The sequence below is a fragment of the Esox lucius genome, chromosome 2, assembly GCF_011004845.1.
Source record: "Esox lucius isolate fEsoLuc1 chromosome 2, fEsoLuc1.pri, whole genome shotgun sequence".
Lineage (NCBI taxonomy): Eukaryota > Metazoa > Chordata > Actinopteri > Esociformes > Esocidae > Esox > Esox lucius.
In genome coordinates this window covers 16,395,272-16,410,853 of record NC_047570.1, presented here as the reverse complement: position 1 = coordinate 16,410,853, position 15,582 = coordinate 16,395,272, and the positions used below count along the sequence as shown (strand labels likewise).

Sequence of the window (15,582 nt, the reverse complement as noted above, 5' to 3'; positions counted from 1 at the left end):
AGGGGATAATGTCCAGCAGCACCTATTCAGTGACATCATGGAGGGCTTCAAACGAGGAGGAGGGAACACACAGAGGTAGACAGAGCCTTTTAGAATCACCTAATAACTCTATTACACAGGGCTGTGGGGCTCTGGTTCCTGGAAGCTCTGTCCTAATGTACGTTTTACGTGTAGAAGTGAGAAATATGAAACCAGAGAGAATGGAGTACAATTGCCCAGAAAGCCCCATAGCCATATTACAATATTACCAGAAAATTAAACATTAGGAGAAAGGGACAGGAGCATTTCAGGGAAAGTAATATTGTTTAGATGTTTTTTTTTTCTGCATAAGCCGTCAACACCTGATTCAGACATAATATGGTCACAAATCTAATGTTTGCTTTTGCATTTCCCAGTCATCTAAACACATCGTCTCACTGCAGGGGGAAGGAGGGTCTTAATGAATCAATTAGTTTTACCCAACCTCAAGCCTGTTCAGGGGAGTAAGAGAGCACTGTAGACAGATACAGGTTGTAGATCGGAGAACAGCCATGTTGTCCCCTCACAGCAAGAAGACGCACATTCAAAATGGAAAAATAATGAATGTAGCTCTGTATCTTCTCTAAGCTCGTATTGTGAAGTTTTTTTTAATTTTCTTTTTTCAAATGACATGTTGAGATGCCCAAGAAAATCTCTATCATTTGCATCCAATAGTATCTTCTCTAATAGTATCCTCTCTTCAATTGCCTTTTTGTCATTGCCTCTACCTGAAACCCAGTCAGGAATGGAACTGTTAAAACGAAATCACTCTTTCCTGGCGTTTTCTAATGTGGCATTAATGACAGGCAGAATGCAAATTGATTTGGATTCATTATCTGATCGCGTCCCCATCCAGCAGACGGGTGATGGTGGTTTTGGGCCCCGTCCCTGACTGAACCACTGGATCTCACAGCACACCTCATGGCCACGAAGATTGGAATAGAAAAACCCATCTTGCGATTATTGACATTGATTGCCGCCACAGAAATCCACTGCTTTAGTTGGCCGCCTGAACAGAACCCGACAGGCATGGGAAGGATTGAGAACAGTGGCCGTAGTAGAGTGCTGCCCTGTCATTTTATTCACGCGCAGCTGATAAGAAGGCCGCTTTATAGGACGATGATCAATAGCTTCACAGCGATCCCCTAGCCTGGATCGTGTTGTGTTGGCCTTGTGTCATTGATTGGGCCATGTCGAGGTAATTAGCATGGCGCAGGAAGGTGTGGTGTCATTATAATCTCTGGGATACGGTGGTTGAGGTGTTTATGCGCGCCTGTCAGAGGAAGTGTTAAGGTTGATAGTTCAAAACTGTGGCCGTGTCTCTGTCCCCTTAAGATCAGTAGCTGAGGAATGTTCTGGCGTGTTTCAGAATGCCGCCCCCCCCCACCCCCCCCCCCGCTCTCCGTTTTTCCCTCTCCGTATGTCTCTCTCTTTCGTTCCGCGTTCCCTTTCTATCTCCTCGGCTCTTGCTGTGATAGGGAGGATTTGACTGGCCCTGATCAATATTTAGCATCCCATGCGTGAAACAGGCAGATGTTTGGAGTTTCCTTTTCTGAGACAGGAGGCTTCTCTTGAGTGAAAGGGATCAATGCTCCCTTCCATCTGCCAGGGCTGTGGTCCCGTGGTCCTCTGAGGGGTGCGTGATGTGTGCCTCTCGCCTGCCCCCCTGGGCCCCAGAGACCAGCCGGGCGTCCACCCCTCTCCTGTCGTGTTATCCCGCAGACAGACCCGGACAGACACAGCCAGGCAGACACAGGGCTCTAAACAGAACAGGGTGGAGGAAGGCTGGGTGTTAAACAACCGGGTCGTGATTGGTAATTGATTTGTTCATTTGCGGACTGTGTGAGTGAAAGTGAGTCGGTGGTGCCTGGCCAGCTGTCTGCCTGTGGGTTAACAGCCTGTGTGCCCTACCTCCCCCCCCCCTCCCCCCCCCGCAGCACCTGCAGCAGCACGAGACGGCGGTGGACGGCGACGCCTGCTACTACCACTGCGTGCTGTGCAACTACTCCACCAAGGCCAAGCTCAACCTGATCCAGCACGTGCGCTCCATGAAGCACCAGCGCAGCGAGAGCCTGAGGAAGCTCCAGCGCCTGCAGAAGGGCCTCCCCGAGGAGGAGGAAGAGCTCAGTGCCATCTTCACCATCCGCAAATGTCCGTCTGCTGACACGGGTAAGATACAGAGTAGCTGGACTCGCCCTCCTTCTGCTTTAAAGAGGGACTGTGGGGGTGCCCGTCCCTGTCTGTCTGTCCCTGTTTCAAGCACCTTTTTCTGTCCTCTGCAGTATAGTCCACTCACGGAAACATATGAGTAGCAGTGCTCATATCTTTCCTTCTGATAAACCGATAAAACTTTTGTGGCGTTTGGAATGGGAGTATGTGTCGGTGCCTTATCTTTTTCAAGCAAGACAAACAGCTCCAAACGCCAGCCAGTCTGTGTCATGACATTGAAATAAGCAGGTGAAATGATGATTCAAAATAGTGTTTTCTATTCTTTGATACCTCGTATGCAAAATCCTCTGAACACGGTAAGTCAAGAGTGGGCTACACTGCATTCCCATTATCTTGAACAAAATACAGATCTGCCCACAAAGCCACCCGCCCTCTGTACAAGTCAGGAGGTCCCTCTGTACAAGTCAGGACGTCCCTCTGTACAAGTCAGGACGTCCCTCTGTACAAGTCAGGACGTCCCTCTGTACAAGTCAGGACGTCCCTCTGTACAAGTCAGGACGTCCCTCTGTACAAGTCAGGACATCCCTCTATTCAAGGCAGGACGTCCCTCTATTCAAGGCAGGACGTCCCTCTATACAAGGCAGGACGTCCCTCTATACAAGGCAGGAAGTAGCTACAGTGCCACCATTCTATAAGGGACAAACTGTTAGGCACGAATAGTGCATTTATTCATATTGAATGTATAAACAATTTTTTTTCTTAGTCAAAAAAATTATTAACTGTAATTACTTTTTAAGTACTTTGCTTCCTGTACATTTACCTTATGTGCTTTGTGAGAAATAATAGTTAACAGTAGCCTGACGTCAGGCCTGTCTTTGCCTGTTGTTAGTGGAAACTATGGGTACCGTGCTGTTCAACCATTAAGGACACAATCAGAAATGTAGCCAGAGGTAAAAGGAGCCAGGCAACAACAACAACAGATCCAGCCGCTCCAGTTAAAGGCACAAACAAAAAGCAAAGGTTCCTCGTTCATTAGGGGGCCGGTTCAAAACAGTGAGCTGCAGTCAATTAACACAGTCTTAGCATGGCTTTGGTTTTCTAATCACTTTAACTTCCTCACCCTGATGAAAGACCTTCATTGTGTAGCCCCCCACGAGAGCGCCATCACTGCCCGTCCTCGCACACTCACTCTCTGTGTGTTGTTATGTAAAAAAAAAAAAAAAAGGCCATGCCTCTGAAGACGCTTTGTTCCAAGGAGGCACGGATAATGAAGCTAGCGGCCGGGAAATTGCGCAAAAGGCAGTCACAGATCTGAGGCAAATCATTAGAGAACATATTTAGCCGAGCAATTAAGGACAATTAAGCTTTCTGCTCGCTGCACTCCAAATATGTGAATGACTATAGTACAGTGGACAAGTGAACATGTGAAGGCAGGGGGAAGGTCCACTTAGTTTCAAATGGTGGGGGTGGGGGAAGGTTCACAAACAAGTCTGATTTTCTCTTTTTTTGGGGGTTGATGCTCTGTTTATTTATGTATTTTCTTTCCTAACCTTTGAAGTGAGTTAATGGATGCCCATGTTTGGAAGAGAGGGAGTGTTGCTAGTTGTAGATTAGGTAATGGATTCCTGTACGGCGGGGGTGTGGAAACACTAACACACACATACACACACACACACACGCACGCTGGGGGTGCTTCTTCCAGACCCCCTGCAGAGTCACATCAAACTACACTCTCCCTAAGTAAGACTACAAGATGCTGGAGGAAAGATTGTTCTAATTTGTAGTAATTGTTTAGGACGTTAGCGAGGTGTAGATCTAGGTTAATGCTTGCATGCAGCATCTGCTTTGAAGATGAATTAATTGCCTTGTTGTCATGTCCGCCTTTGATTCATTTAATGCCCTCATATTTTCTCTAAAGTACTTCAGGTACATTTGACCCGAGAGGGTAAGAAATAGAATGGCTTGTTGGGAGTTGAAGTTGCCATTACGATAAGTTTGAGTGATTGTAGTACACTGATGAAAGGCTAGTTGAGTTAATTGGAAATGTAGGCCAAAGTCAAAAGGTTTGCTCACATTTGTGGAACATTGTTTTATCAGGGCTTCCAAAGACAACTGTGATTAAATAATCCAACTGTGATCATACAGGTGTCTCCCCTGCGTCTCCCATCCCTGGGCTCTGATAGCAACTGTGTTAGCAGCTGGGCGCCATGCTGCGAGCCGTCATCATCATGCTCCTGAATACTCTGTCATTCTGGGCCTTTAAAAAGCCAGCGGATCCTATAATAGCCTGTGACTTGGTGTTTGCCAAACAGAGCCTGGCGAGCCTCAGTACTGAAGGGCTGATTGATTGTGCTACATACAGATCTTCACCTTCCGCTTTACAGGCCAGTGGTGCTCTCTGCCAGGAGAAGACTGGGTGCAGACCAAGAGCGGCTGACACACCCCCTTTAAGAGCAGGGGCAAATGTTTTCCTTCGGCCCTTTCTTTTTTAGCCTTATATATTTTTTTTTAAAGGTCCGTTAAACGAAATGAAGTGTGTAATAAAGAACGTCGGCCTTTTCTCTCTGGCCTACCGCCCCTTCAAGCATCTTGATCGAATTACGCTGATAATGAACATACCTCTTCATCAGTGAGCATGAACTGTGGTGAATTCCATGACTCCACCTCCCTTCTCCTGAACTAACACTAACACCTCCTATTGCCCTGTCCCTGCTAGTGAATGCTCCAGTCCACCACTCCCCAACCTCAGTCCATCCCGCCCCGTCCTCCTGGTGTAATATTTCATTTCCTCCCCACTGGCTCTTCTGAGGCGCAGGGCTCTTTCTTGCACAGTTTCTACAGTGGTGGAACGTTCTCCAGCTTAAAACAAAGAGTGCCCTGGATTTCTAGGTCAGCTAGGCATTCATTCCCCCAGAATACTTGTTGGGCTCTGAACACAGCCGGGCAACTAGTCTCTACAGTAGATGGCTAGGGAACTGTGGTTCCCAAAACCAGCGGCGTCACAGGAACAGCCCAGGAGCCTTGACCGCCGTATCAACGACCATACTTCTGTCTGAAAGGAAGAATGACAACTCAAGGGGAGGATTGGCTCATCAAACTGATGCAGGCCTTCCCCCCGGACTGTTGGTACAGTGACACACCAGAGAGAAAGCCCTGCCGGTGGAAGGCCTGTCTGGACACTGAAGGCCAGAGCTTTCTGATGACGCCCGTATCCCCTTTTCTAGCACGTCCAGGGAGAGTGCTGTTAAGGGCGGCAAGGATGAGTTTCCTGTTCAATTAGACCAGTGCTGGGATAAAAGGCAGCCATTGTTTTAATTCCTGCCCCCACTCTGAAAATGTGCTGCTTAAGCGCGTTGCTCTGTGGCTCGACCTCCATTTGTCTTGTTTAACCCTTTCTCTGACTGGTCTGCAGAACAAAGGAGGCCTCAGAGGGATCCCAACCCCACACAGTCCCATAGCTGCCCTGTCACTGTCACTGCGTAGAGAGGGCACAGAACATATCACCACCTACTGCTGACACCAACACCTCCCCAACACAGTCCACAGCCCTGACACCAACACCTCCCTAACACCCTCCACAGCCCTGACACCAACACCTCCCTAACACACCATCCACAGCCCTGACACCAACACCTCCCTAACACACCCTCCACAGCCTTGACACCAACACCTCCCTAACACACAGTCCACAGCCCTGACACCAACACCTCCCTAAAACACAGTCCACAGCCCTGACACCAACACCTCCCTAACACACAGTCCACAGCCCTGACACCAACACCTCCCTAACAACCTCCACAGCCCAGACACCAACACCTCCCTAACACACTGTCCACAGCCCATTGGACACAAGCGGAGAGGAGAGAAAGAAATCAGGTTGTAGGTGTGTGTGTGTGTGTGTGTGTGTATGCAGAGGAGTCTGAGATGGAGAACAAACAGGTCTGACGGTGTGGATTAGCCCCTGCTGTAAATCTGCCTCAGTCACAGATGGCAGGCCCTTGATCGCTGGGCTGTGACGGTTTGGCTCTCATCGCAGAAGGAAATCCCTGTCTGGGAGGGAGGGAAGGAGGGAAGGAGGGAGGCTGGGAGGGAGGGAGGGAGGGAGGGAAGGAGGGAAGGAGGCTGGTAGGTAGGGAAGGAAGGAGGCTGGGATGGAGCAGCCAAAGCAGCCTCCACTCATTGTCTTGTGAATGGGTATTGCCTTGTGAATGGGTAGATCTCCCTGGGCATGGCCTCGTGAGTGGGCAGGTGTCCGTGGGCATTGCCCCGTGAGTGGGCAGGCTGTTTGCCGGGGCAGGTGGGTTCACTGTGTACTGGCAGAGACCAATTTGAAACCCACTGATTGTTTCACTAGAATGGGTGCTTTTCCAGGGGTACACACACAATCTCAAAGCCGTCCAGACAACAGAGGCGTGTCGCTCCCTTCCACCACGTGCCGCTCTCTGCTTCTCAAAGAGCTGTATGCTCATAAACACTTGTTAATAAGTCAAACACTGGATCATCACTCAGGCCCTTACAGAGGCTCTCGGACAGCTGACAGGAGGCTTCAACTGTGTGTGTGTGTGTGTGTACACTGAGGGAAGGGCTTTAAAAACGTCCTCACCTCTGCTTAAACTAGGCTGGAACATCTCCCCTCCCTTTACAGTATAAAAGCCTGGTCCTCTCCCTTCCTCTCGCATCCAGCCCTCAAAGCTGCACATTAGCTGGGCTTTAAGCGCTACCTAGCTTCCACAGTGTGCCTGGGAGGAGCTGCTGTTGGGACAGTGAGACCAGCCGGCTGGGTAAAGCAGCGGTGCGCCAGGCCACGCTCCGTCTGCGTCTCGGGGGCCGCATGCTGCCCAGCGGGCAGGGGGAACACAACAGACACACGGCAGCCGTCTTGGGAATGTCAGCCTTTTCTCATGCTTGTTAAAATGCAAAGTGGACGTTCCCAGAAACAGGATATTATAGCCCCCGACCAGCAGCCCCGTCTTCCACACCATATTATGTCCAGTCTGGGATGGGCCGGACTCGTCAAGATGGCGCACTATGCTGTTTTAATAAAGGCTGTTATTGCGGTGATGCAGAGTGGAGATGAGGCCCGGGTGAGGAGGGGCCCCTATAGGGCCCGGGGCCCAGCCTGGCTGCTGTCATACAGCCGACCTCTAATCCGGGACCCAGGGGCATGGGGAGTAGAGGAAATTGTTTGCTGTCCGCAGAACGTGGCAGGAATTTTTGAAATACATTACCTTTCATTTTGAAAAATATTAAAAACAAGCCTTTTATTAAAGAAGCTGAAATGATGGCTTTATAGATTTTCCAGTTGTGCTGGTTATGCAGTTGCAGTCATATGGCCCTGCTGTTCAAACTCACACAAGGAAGGATGTTCTCCCCCCCAGCTACCCCCTGGTTTATAGATGGCTTCTGTAGACATTCCTCTGCTGGCTCATCCTGCAATAGCAAATTGACCAGAAAGCCACGATTCTATTTTGGGATAGACTATGAATCAAAACAGCCTGTGTCCAAAATCCTTCTTCCTTCGTTTCATGACTGTACCCCAGAGCACTTAGCACTGGGTTGGATGGCACTGACCGCTGCTCTGCAGTTGCCTCTGCTCTGCCTGGCAGACGAACAAAGACTGTGTGTGTCAGTCAAACCCAGCCGATGGAGTGGTACGTCAGGGCGAAGAGGGAGGGAGAAGGGGGGGGGGGTACTGTGAACTCAGTAACTGCAAAGATAAAGAGACCCTGGCATCCAACATGTACTTAGTTCATTTAGCACATTCCAAAACAGTGTTCGGACAAAAAGTGCTCCCCTTTGAACTTGTGTGCGTAATGAGCTTTGTACATGGCGAACCAAGTCGGCTCGGCCCGTTGTGTCATCTAAGTGCGCTGTGCTCTGGGTCTGCTCTTCAGCGTCAGGCATGACAGGTGGGCGTGAACTGGATTTTCATGTAGCTCGCACTCAACCAACCCCCCCTCTCCCAGATGAGTGTACACATAGGTGTCCAGTGTGTGGGTGAGACAGGCCCTCCCTGTCCAGTGTGTGGGTGAGACAGGCCCTCCCTGTCCAGTGTGTGGGTGAGACAGGCCCTCCCTGTCCAGTGTGTGGGTGAGACAGGCCCTCCCTGTCCAGTGTGTGGTTGAGACAGGCCCTCCCTGTCCAGTGTGTGTGTGAGACAGGCCCTCCCTGTCCAGTGTGTGGGTGAGACAGGCCCTCCCTGTCATCGAGCCCATTCTGCGGCCTTTATTTTAGCCCCTGACGGGTGCGTCACCAACGCCAAAGAGGAGACAGGCAGCACATTATAATATTGGTTTCCCTGGCTCCCGTCATTACCAGACACTCTCCTTGAAAGCTGATCCAAAAGATAGACAGTCCATCAGGAGACAGTCATCTCATTTGTACTTACTAAACGTGTTAATGAGTTCTATTTCTAGACCCGGGCTTTGCTGCAGGATATGGAGCAGAGGTAAGGATCAGCGGTTTAGGGTGCTGGGTTGCACACTGTGGAGTGGGCTGGTGGGGGTTATGCAGTAGACCGACTTGCCCTCCCCCTGTCACTCAGGCAGAGCCACCACAGACACTCCTCTGGGGCTGTCAGTCAGACGGGGTTGAAGACGTACAGGGCTGCTGGCTCTGCGGTTGCAGGAAGGGGAACTGAGAATAGATGAGCTGACATACCGAGAACGGCTGTGATGGGTTTGATTAAACCCACCGCAGTGACAGACAGGGAGGTATTGGGAAAGGAGACGTCGTCAGAGCTTTGAGAGGTGAGTTAATGTTTCTATTTTGTAATCCTCAGAAACGACCTGGTATACCGTATGAGTCTGAATAGCTGAGGTGTTTTGAGTTCAGTCTGAGGTCAATTTCTATGGGATTCCTGCACCGCGTGCAACGTGCATTCACTGCAGACGTGCAACATGCATGGCTGTTGGTCCCCTGGCTGGTGTAGACAGCGGCTTGGCAGCCATCTTGGTTTATTTAGGGGAAATGCTGTAATGTAAGTGTAACACAGATCCCCAGTGTGACTCATTTCACTGGTTCTGTAATCACACCAGACCAATAACGGCAAGTGTTCCATATAAATCCCATCCAATCAAAGCTCTGTTCCAGGCCCTCCTGTGTGGCACCCATGGACCCATGCTCTTCCATAAATCCCTCCCAGGCCAGCGTTTGGGTCGCTGTATACAATCCCCATGTAATGGGGCCACCTCTAGGGCCAGTTTTTAACTGCGGGAACTTTTAATCCAACATAAGCAAATGCCAGTGTTGTTGGTAGCTCACTTGGACCTCCCCCAAGGCACACATTATAACCTCACGCCCGGCAGAGTTCTGATATACGTGTTTGCTATCGATTGCACTGTTTGTGTATGTCAGGTATTCTGGGAACAAGAGACAATCCATTTGGAAACACTGTTAGATTGCTTCATTTGTTGCTGTGTTTTCAGTGTTTCGAGACCATGCAGTTCACTCGTTCTCGGAATCATGGCAGCCCAATTTGTCTATAGGCAACATGAGAGACTGGAGACGTTTTGAGTTTGGGAACTTTAGGATGGAAGCAGGGAAAGTTGTATTTAGTCTTTTTTAATAAGGCCTGTTTGTCCCACCAGAGAGCGCTGGCAGATCAAAGGTCATGATCTCTGCTCTGGATGAGTTCAGCCTCAGCTCAGCAGCTCAACCTCTCTGTCTTACAAAAAAACAAAACCAGGGAGTGAAGAATGCCCTTTCAAGCAGCCAGCCTGCCCTTGCATTCTGAAGGCTCCATTAGAATAAAGACAGATAAACACTGGCTGAAAGCAAGAGATGTTTTGTTTCATTATTTGCCCTGTGATAGATGTGAATGACTGGCAGTGAGTACCACTGTGCTGTCTGATTTTGTTTGTGTGTTTCTTACACTCCATGCCCACACTCTCACAGACACACACTTTCATACACACACACTTTTATACGTCTGAGCCTCGTTTCTTCTGCCCCCCCCCCCCCCCGTCAATTAAAAGCAGCCATGCAGATGTGGGCAGGAATAATTCAATGGTGAACTCTGCTAACCTTTACCTGTGGGCTTGCACAGCCGCCATTGATTCAGCCTGCACCTGATTATTCACTGAACAGCCCAGACAAGCCAGGGAGGAAGGGGGAGTGGGGGAAATGTGTGGAGGGCTGAGGAGAACCAGTCTTTGCCTGCGACGGTTGTGGCGTTATTTCCACCCATCAACAGTCGATAGGGGTGAGCAGGTGTTTGGCCTGGCTGAGGAAGTCATCACCTTCCCCTCCAGGGACAGGCTGGGCACCATCAGAACACACGCAGCACTGGTCACTCTGGCCTGAGGTGCCTTCAGAGCTGAAGAAAGTGGGTGAAAAGGGGAAAGCGTTTTGTTATTGAGGCAAAGTTACTTCATTGATTTTTTTTTTCTGCAACTCAATTAACTTGAAAACGTTTAGATATTTTAAATGTTTTTAAGTTGATCTAACGTTTATTAAATACGCCATTCTTACTTGATTCAATTATGTTTATATGTCTTTGCTTAAAATAATAAATTAAATGTCAGAGTCATTGATATTTGTGTATAAAACACTTAATTTATCTGGGTTGTGCTGATGTAGAATGATTACATTTTTGCAAGTAATGAATTCTCAATAGTGCGATGTGACTTTCTTTTGACTTCCAATTAATACATGTACTCAATATTTTAGATATGGTGGGAAATTACGATGAATTCCTAAAATAGTATTAAGAAGTATACTTGATCATGAGCAATGGACATCAAAACCAATTGGTTTTAGATTGAGTGTGCTACCAGCTATTGATCATAGCCCACCTCCACATCTTTGCCCTGTGTCTGCACAGCACAGGGGATCTCCCACCAGTCTAACCCAGTGTTACCAGGGATAGAGGAGGAGCGTTTAGAGTGTGGCGCTCTGGGGCTGCTGATTGCACAGGTTTATTTTTCAGGTGAAGGCTCATCTGTTAAAGAATGACTGGATCTTGGACATAGTCGGCACTACCCATGGCCGGGTGGAGGTCTGACTGACTCTGTTTGACCAGATGTGAGGCCCTTTTTCGGCCCGTAGATGATCTGAGACAAGATGGTATTTGTTTTTGACAAACTGGGACATTCCTGCTGTTTGACTGGGCTAGATTTATGGCGTCCCTCCTGGTCCAGTGGAAGGCAAAGCCCTCACACTGTCTCTTTGTCTGACCAGCCTGCAGCTCTGTCACTGCTATTTTATTAGCTGCTAGTAGACAGATTCCCCCACAAGGCTGTTTAGATGGGCCTGAGGAGTCCGCCTGGGCCTACTGATGAATGGTATTTAAAGTGCAAAAACTGACCATAAAATGACTTTTGCATATTTTTTTAGTGCAGTGTTTTATCTGGAAGCGGGCCCCTCAGACCGGGCATGGTAGGGCAATGGAGAGGAGATTCACCGATCATTAGAGCAGAAGCTCTACATCAAAGACATAGCCCTCATCTGAGGGATTAGGCCTGCTTCTTTTCTGTGTTATGTGTCTTGGCCATCCTTTCAACGTGGCGTCTGTTTAGGTTGCAGTTTGCAGGGCACAGCCACTGGGACCGCGGCCTGCCTCTCAAACACTACCCAATAATGAATACGGCGTACGAGACCAGTGTGAGGCTCTCTGTTGTCTCACTCATGGGTTTCATATTAAAGCGCTGCGTTTTCTTGTGAAAAAGAGCCTCATTTGTGCTCATGAGTAGAAGAAAACTACTGAGACAAAGGCATGGCCCAATCTGTTTTCTGAATTTGCCATTGTCTTTGTTTCACACATTGCCCATAAAATGGTTACTGCAAATGCAATCATTGCCTGTTGATTTCCAGTTCCTTCAGCAGTTTATAAGGGCTTTTAGCTTTTTTTATTGTTCCGGGATACTTGGCATGGTTATTTGTTGAGCCCTCAGAGCTCTGTAAAGCATATTTCTTCATTTAAATATGAATTTGAAAGACACAAAGAAGGACGGTAGAGAGAGATGGCAAATATGTTGGAAGGCAGCAGAAAAACCACCCTGACCAATTTGAAGCATTAAAATGAATAATCCACTGTTTAGAAACCAAGCAAAGGTCAATTTTCACGCTACCTGCTCAGTAAGCATACAGGAGAGCCCTGCGTATCGAGTCAATTCAGCCACGCTGCACAGTCAAGAGGAAAGGACACGCAATTCCAGACCCACTTTAGAGTTGTGCCGCTACGTTTGACCAAGTGCTGCTATAAAAAGATTTTCTCCTCGCTCACTCAGGCCGATGGTCTCATGCACTTGTTTTTGAAGTTGTAGTGCTCTCCCTGCTGTGATACATGTAGACTTCAGTAGCCAGTTTGGAAGGAGTTTATTAACTTGAATATACAACCTCCTAGTACCCAGATTCAGAATGCACAATAACCGCCCTAGAGGCCTTATGGGATGGCATACCTGCAGTGCCCGGAGTCAGTCGGAAACCAGAGTCAATCGGAAACCAGAGTCAAGTGTTTAGCACATTCAGTGCTTCAGTGAAAGTCTTGTAACACCCTGCAGGGTAGAAAATGATGTAACCCACTGCTTGTGTTGATGTAGAGGCAGAGAGAGAGAGAGAGAGAGAAAGAAATCCCAGCCCAGTGCATCAGACAGGCTAAAGGTCTTTGGTCTCTCGTTGCCCCACAGAACACATCCCTCTATAAGGGTTGGAGCTGGTGCTGCTCCCCTGTGTGGTTCCTAATAGAAGTGAAGAGGGATTACACTGTAGAGTCTGGTGCCTGGTCAACTGAATATTAAAACAGGAACTAATGGTGTCTGAGAAGAGTGTCCCGGCTCTCTGGGAATAGAATTAGCATCCAGGTCTGTGTCACTCTTTCCTGTTCCCTTAATGAACCTTGGATGGGAAACTGTGTTGGGAATGACAGGCAAGTCAATGGCTGTTAAACAATCAGCACACAGTTACGATAACTAGATTACAGAAACACTTCTGAATTAAATGGGAGGATCTACACCCAAACAAGAGCAGCCATTTTGTTTTGAAATCATAAGAAACCCTGCTATAGATTGGAGGCTTGATGAAGTATTTCATTCATTTTGGGCTATGTGAAATGTTATTTCAGAGGACCTGTTGAGAATAAAATAATGATGATGGGGTGTGCTTCGGAGAAGATTTTTCTCTCGAGTATACATTAAATATCTCGGGCACTTGGAAAGGTTAAGACAGGGCAGATATTTGGGGTGGCATTAGTATGGAGGTGCCTGAATGCACAGCTCAGGTCACTGTCAGTCAGCCAGACGGAGCGCTAATCTGCCGTTTGTTTAGTTTCCCCGGGTCCTGGGTCGACGGGGCCCAATATGGCAGGGGGAATTAGGAAAAATGGCCTGTGTTTTTGTCATGTAAAACCATGCGAGAAAATCTAATTGGGTGGGGGAGAGAGAACGATGTCTCCTTTGTTTAAGGGCCTTCCGCAGTCACTTTGCAGGCCCCATTGTGAGCGGGCCACAATAGCATTAATTTGTGCTCCTGGCCTGGGCTATTCCTTTCTGTGGCTCTCTGTGCAGTCAGCTCCTGTCCGTTCCACTCTGTCTCCACGCTTCACCTCCACGCTCCAACAGCGCTGAGGAGGGGGCACGGAAAGAGACCCCATCACCACCAATACTACTACTACTGCCCCCCCCACCTCGTACTCTGCCCCGTTTTCTTATTCCAACCCATTAAAAAAAGAAAAGGAGAAAAGGCAAATTCTTTCCCTTCTTTGTCTGCCCTCCGTTTCCCGCCTCCAGAAAAGTATCTTTACATTTCCTGGTGCATGTTATCTGATTTCAAGAATTCTGTCATTTAATGAGAAATTATTGGAATTGATTGCTCAGTAAGTTAAGAGCCAGTACTTGCCATGAGGGGCAGCCAATTGCTCGATGAAAGATTTGTGTCTTCATCAAAAAGAAGAAAATACTATTAATTCCTAAAATCATGATAATTTTGTGCAGAGTGACTTGTTTGATTTAGATTGCGTGTAGAACTTTACTACACTTTGAGGAAGTTGGTACTGCCAATAAAATGTATTAGTAAACACAGAGTTGAATCATCTCTGCTGCCGTCTTCTGATGTTCCAAGACCAACATTTATTATGTACTGTTATCCACCCAAACTATGAAGTCACATTGTACCTGATTGTCTACAGACATTGCACCCCTGTTCAGTGTCTGTTATTTTGTATAAAAACAGGAACCATCTTTAAATTAGCACCCTCACTACAAAGAGGTGCGGTTAGAACTTACAACATCCGCTCATACAAATCTCCTTCTTTCAAGTAAATGTTTTTTGTTGCCATTATTCTAATGTGCACTAGACAAATTAGGTAGCAAGAAAAGAAGCCTGTCTGAAACTAAAAATGCAAATTCTGAAATATTTGTGTGTATACATATTTTGTTATCATTATTCCAATCATATGAATCCCTAAGCACATTGCACAGAGCTGGGGGCAGGCAGACAAGCAGGCCTGGTGATTGGCAGCATCCAGGCTGCACTTTAGCACCGCCCCCCACCCCTGTCCATGTGCAAATTGAATAACCACTAACCTCGTCATATTTAGTGCCCTATTAATGGCCCTGTGCCTTGTGAAGGTGTAATCATGCGTGATAAAAACCCGGGCCAAAGTTACTAAGCTACAGTCTTGTGTGCATTACAGTGTCCTTTTTTTGTTGCAAAGGTCATTCATAACTTGGTCGCGCCGTTGATGTACAGTGAGAGATATTGATTGATTAATGCATAAAGTGCTCAGAATCCATTTGGCTCTGTGAAAGAGAATGCAGAGAAGACTTGCACTCTCTCTCTTTCTCTCTCTCACTCTCTATATTTTCACCTCTCCCCCCATTGTTCGAAGGGCATCATTTTTCGCTGGCTAAGTTTAAGGGACAAAAGCCCCTGTTTCTGCCAAGTAATGCATTCAAAGGAACATTGATTCTCATCAGTGTCAGTTGAATTACTCTCAAAGGCTTGACAAGGAGTTGCTCTTATATTAGCCTCTCTCTTCTCTTGCCTCCAGAAGAATGTAGCAGCTAGGAGAGCTGGCTCGCTGTCTCTCAGAACACAAGAAAATATGTTTTTATCTCGAAGTACAGAAAAGGTTTATTCTCTTCTAACTCTGCACTTCAAAGTTAGCTCATATAGTCAGATGGAGGACACACTGACACGGCCACACACGCACTCGCTGTCTCTCTCTCTCTTCCACTCTCTTTCTCTCTCTCTCTCCCTCTCTCTTTCTCTCCCTCTCTCTTTGCCAGTCCTCATTGTGACCGTTGAGTCTTCCATTCATTTGCTGTGTCCCAATCCTTGGTCATGTGTGGTTAACATGGGTTATGTCACAGGCTGTATTCTGGAAGGTTTAACCAAACCTCCGCTGTTTTCATTGTACATGACTAGATGGATCCTGGGAGGACATGGGCATGCTCC

At 47.8% G+C, this 15,582-nt stretch overlaps 1 protein-coding gene across 5 annotated transcripts in view; it reads left to right on the top strand.

The window, feature by feature from the left end:
* zfhx3 (zinc finger homeobox 3) overlaps nt 1–15,582 on the top strand; it is a 351,767-nt gene that overhangs the window by 285,186 nt on the left and 50,999 nt on the right. For all 5 annotated transcript variants that reach the window (XM_034287022.1, XM_020053680.3, XM_020053671.3 and 2 more), the window contains one exon: nt 1,956–2,187. In XM_034287022.1, the coding sequence (XP_034142913.1) occupies nt 1,956–2,187 (232 nt within the window). The remainder of the gene's footprint in view (nt 1–1,955; nt 2,188–15,582) is intronic.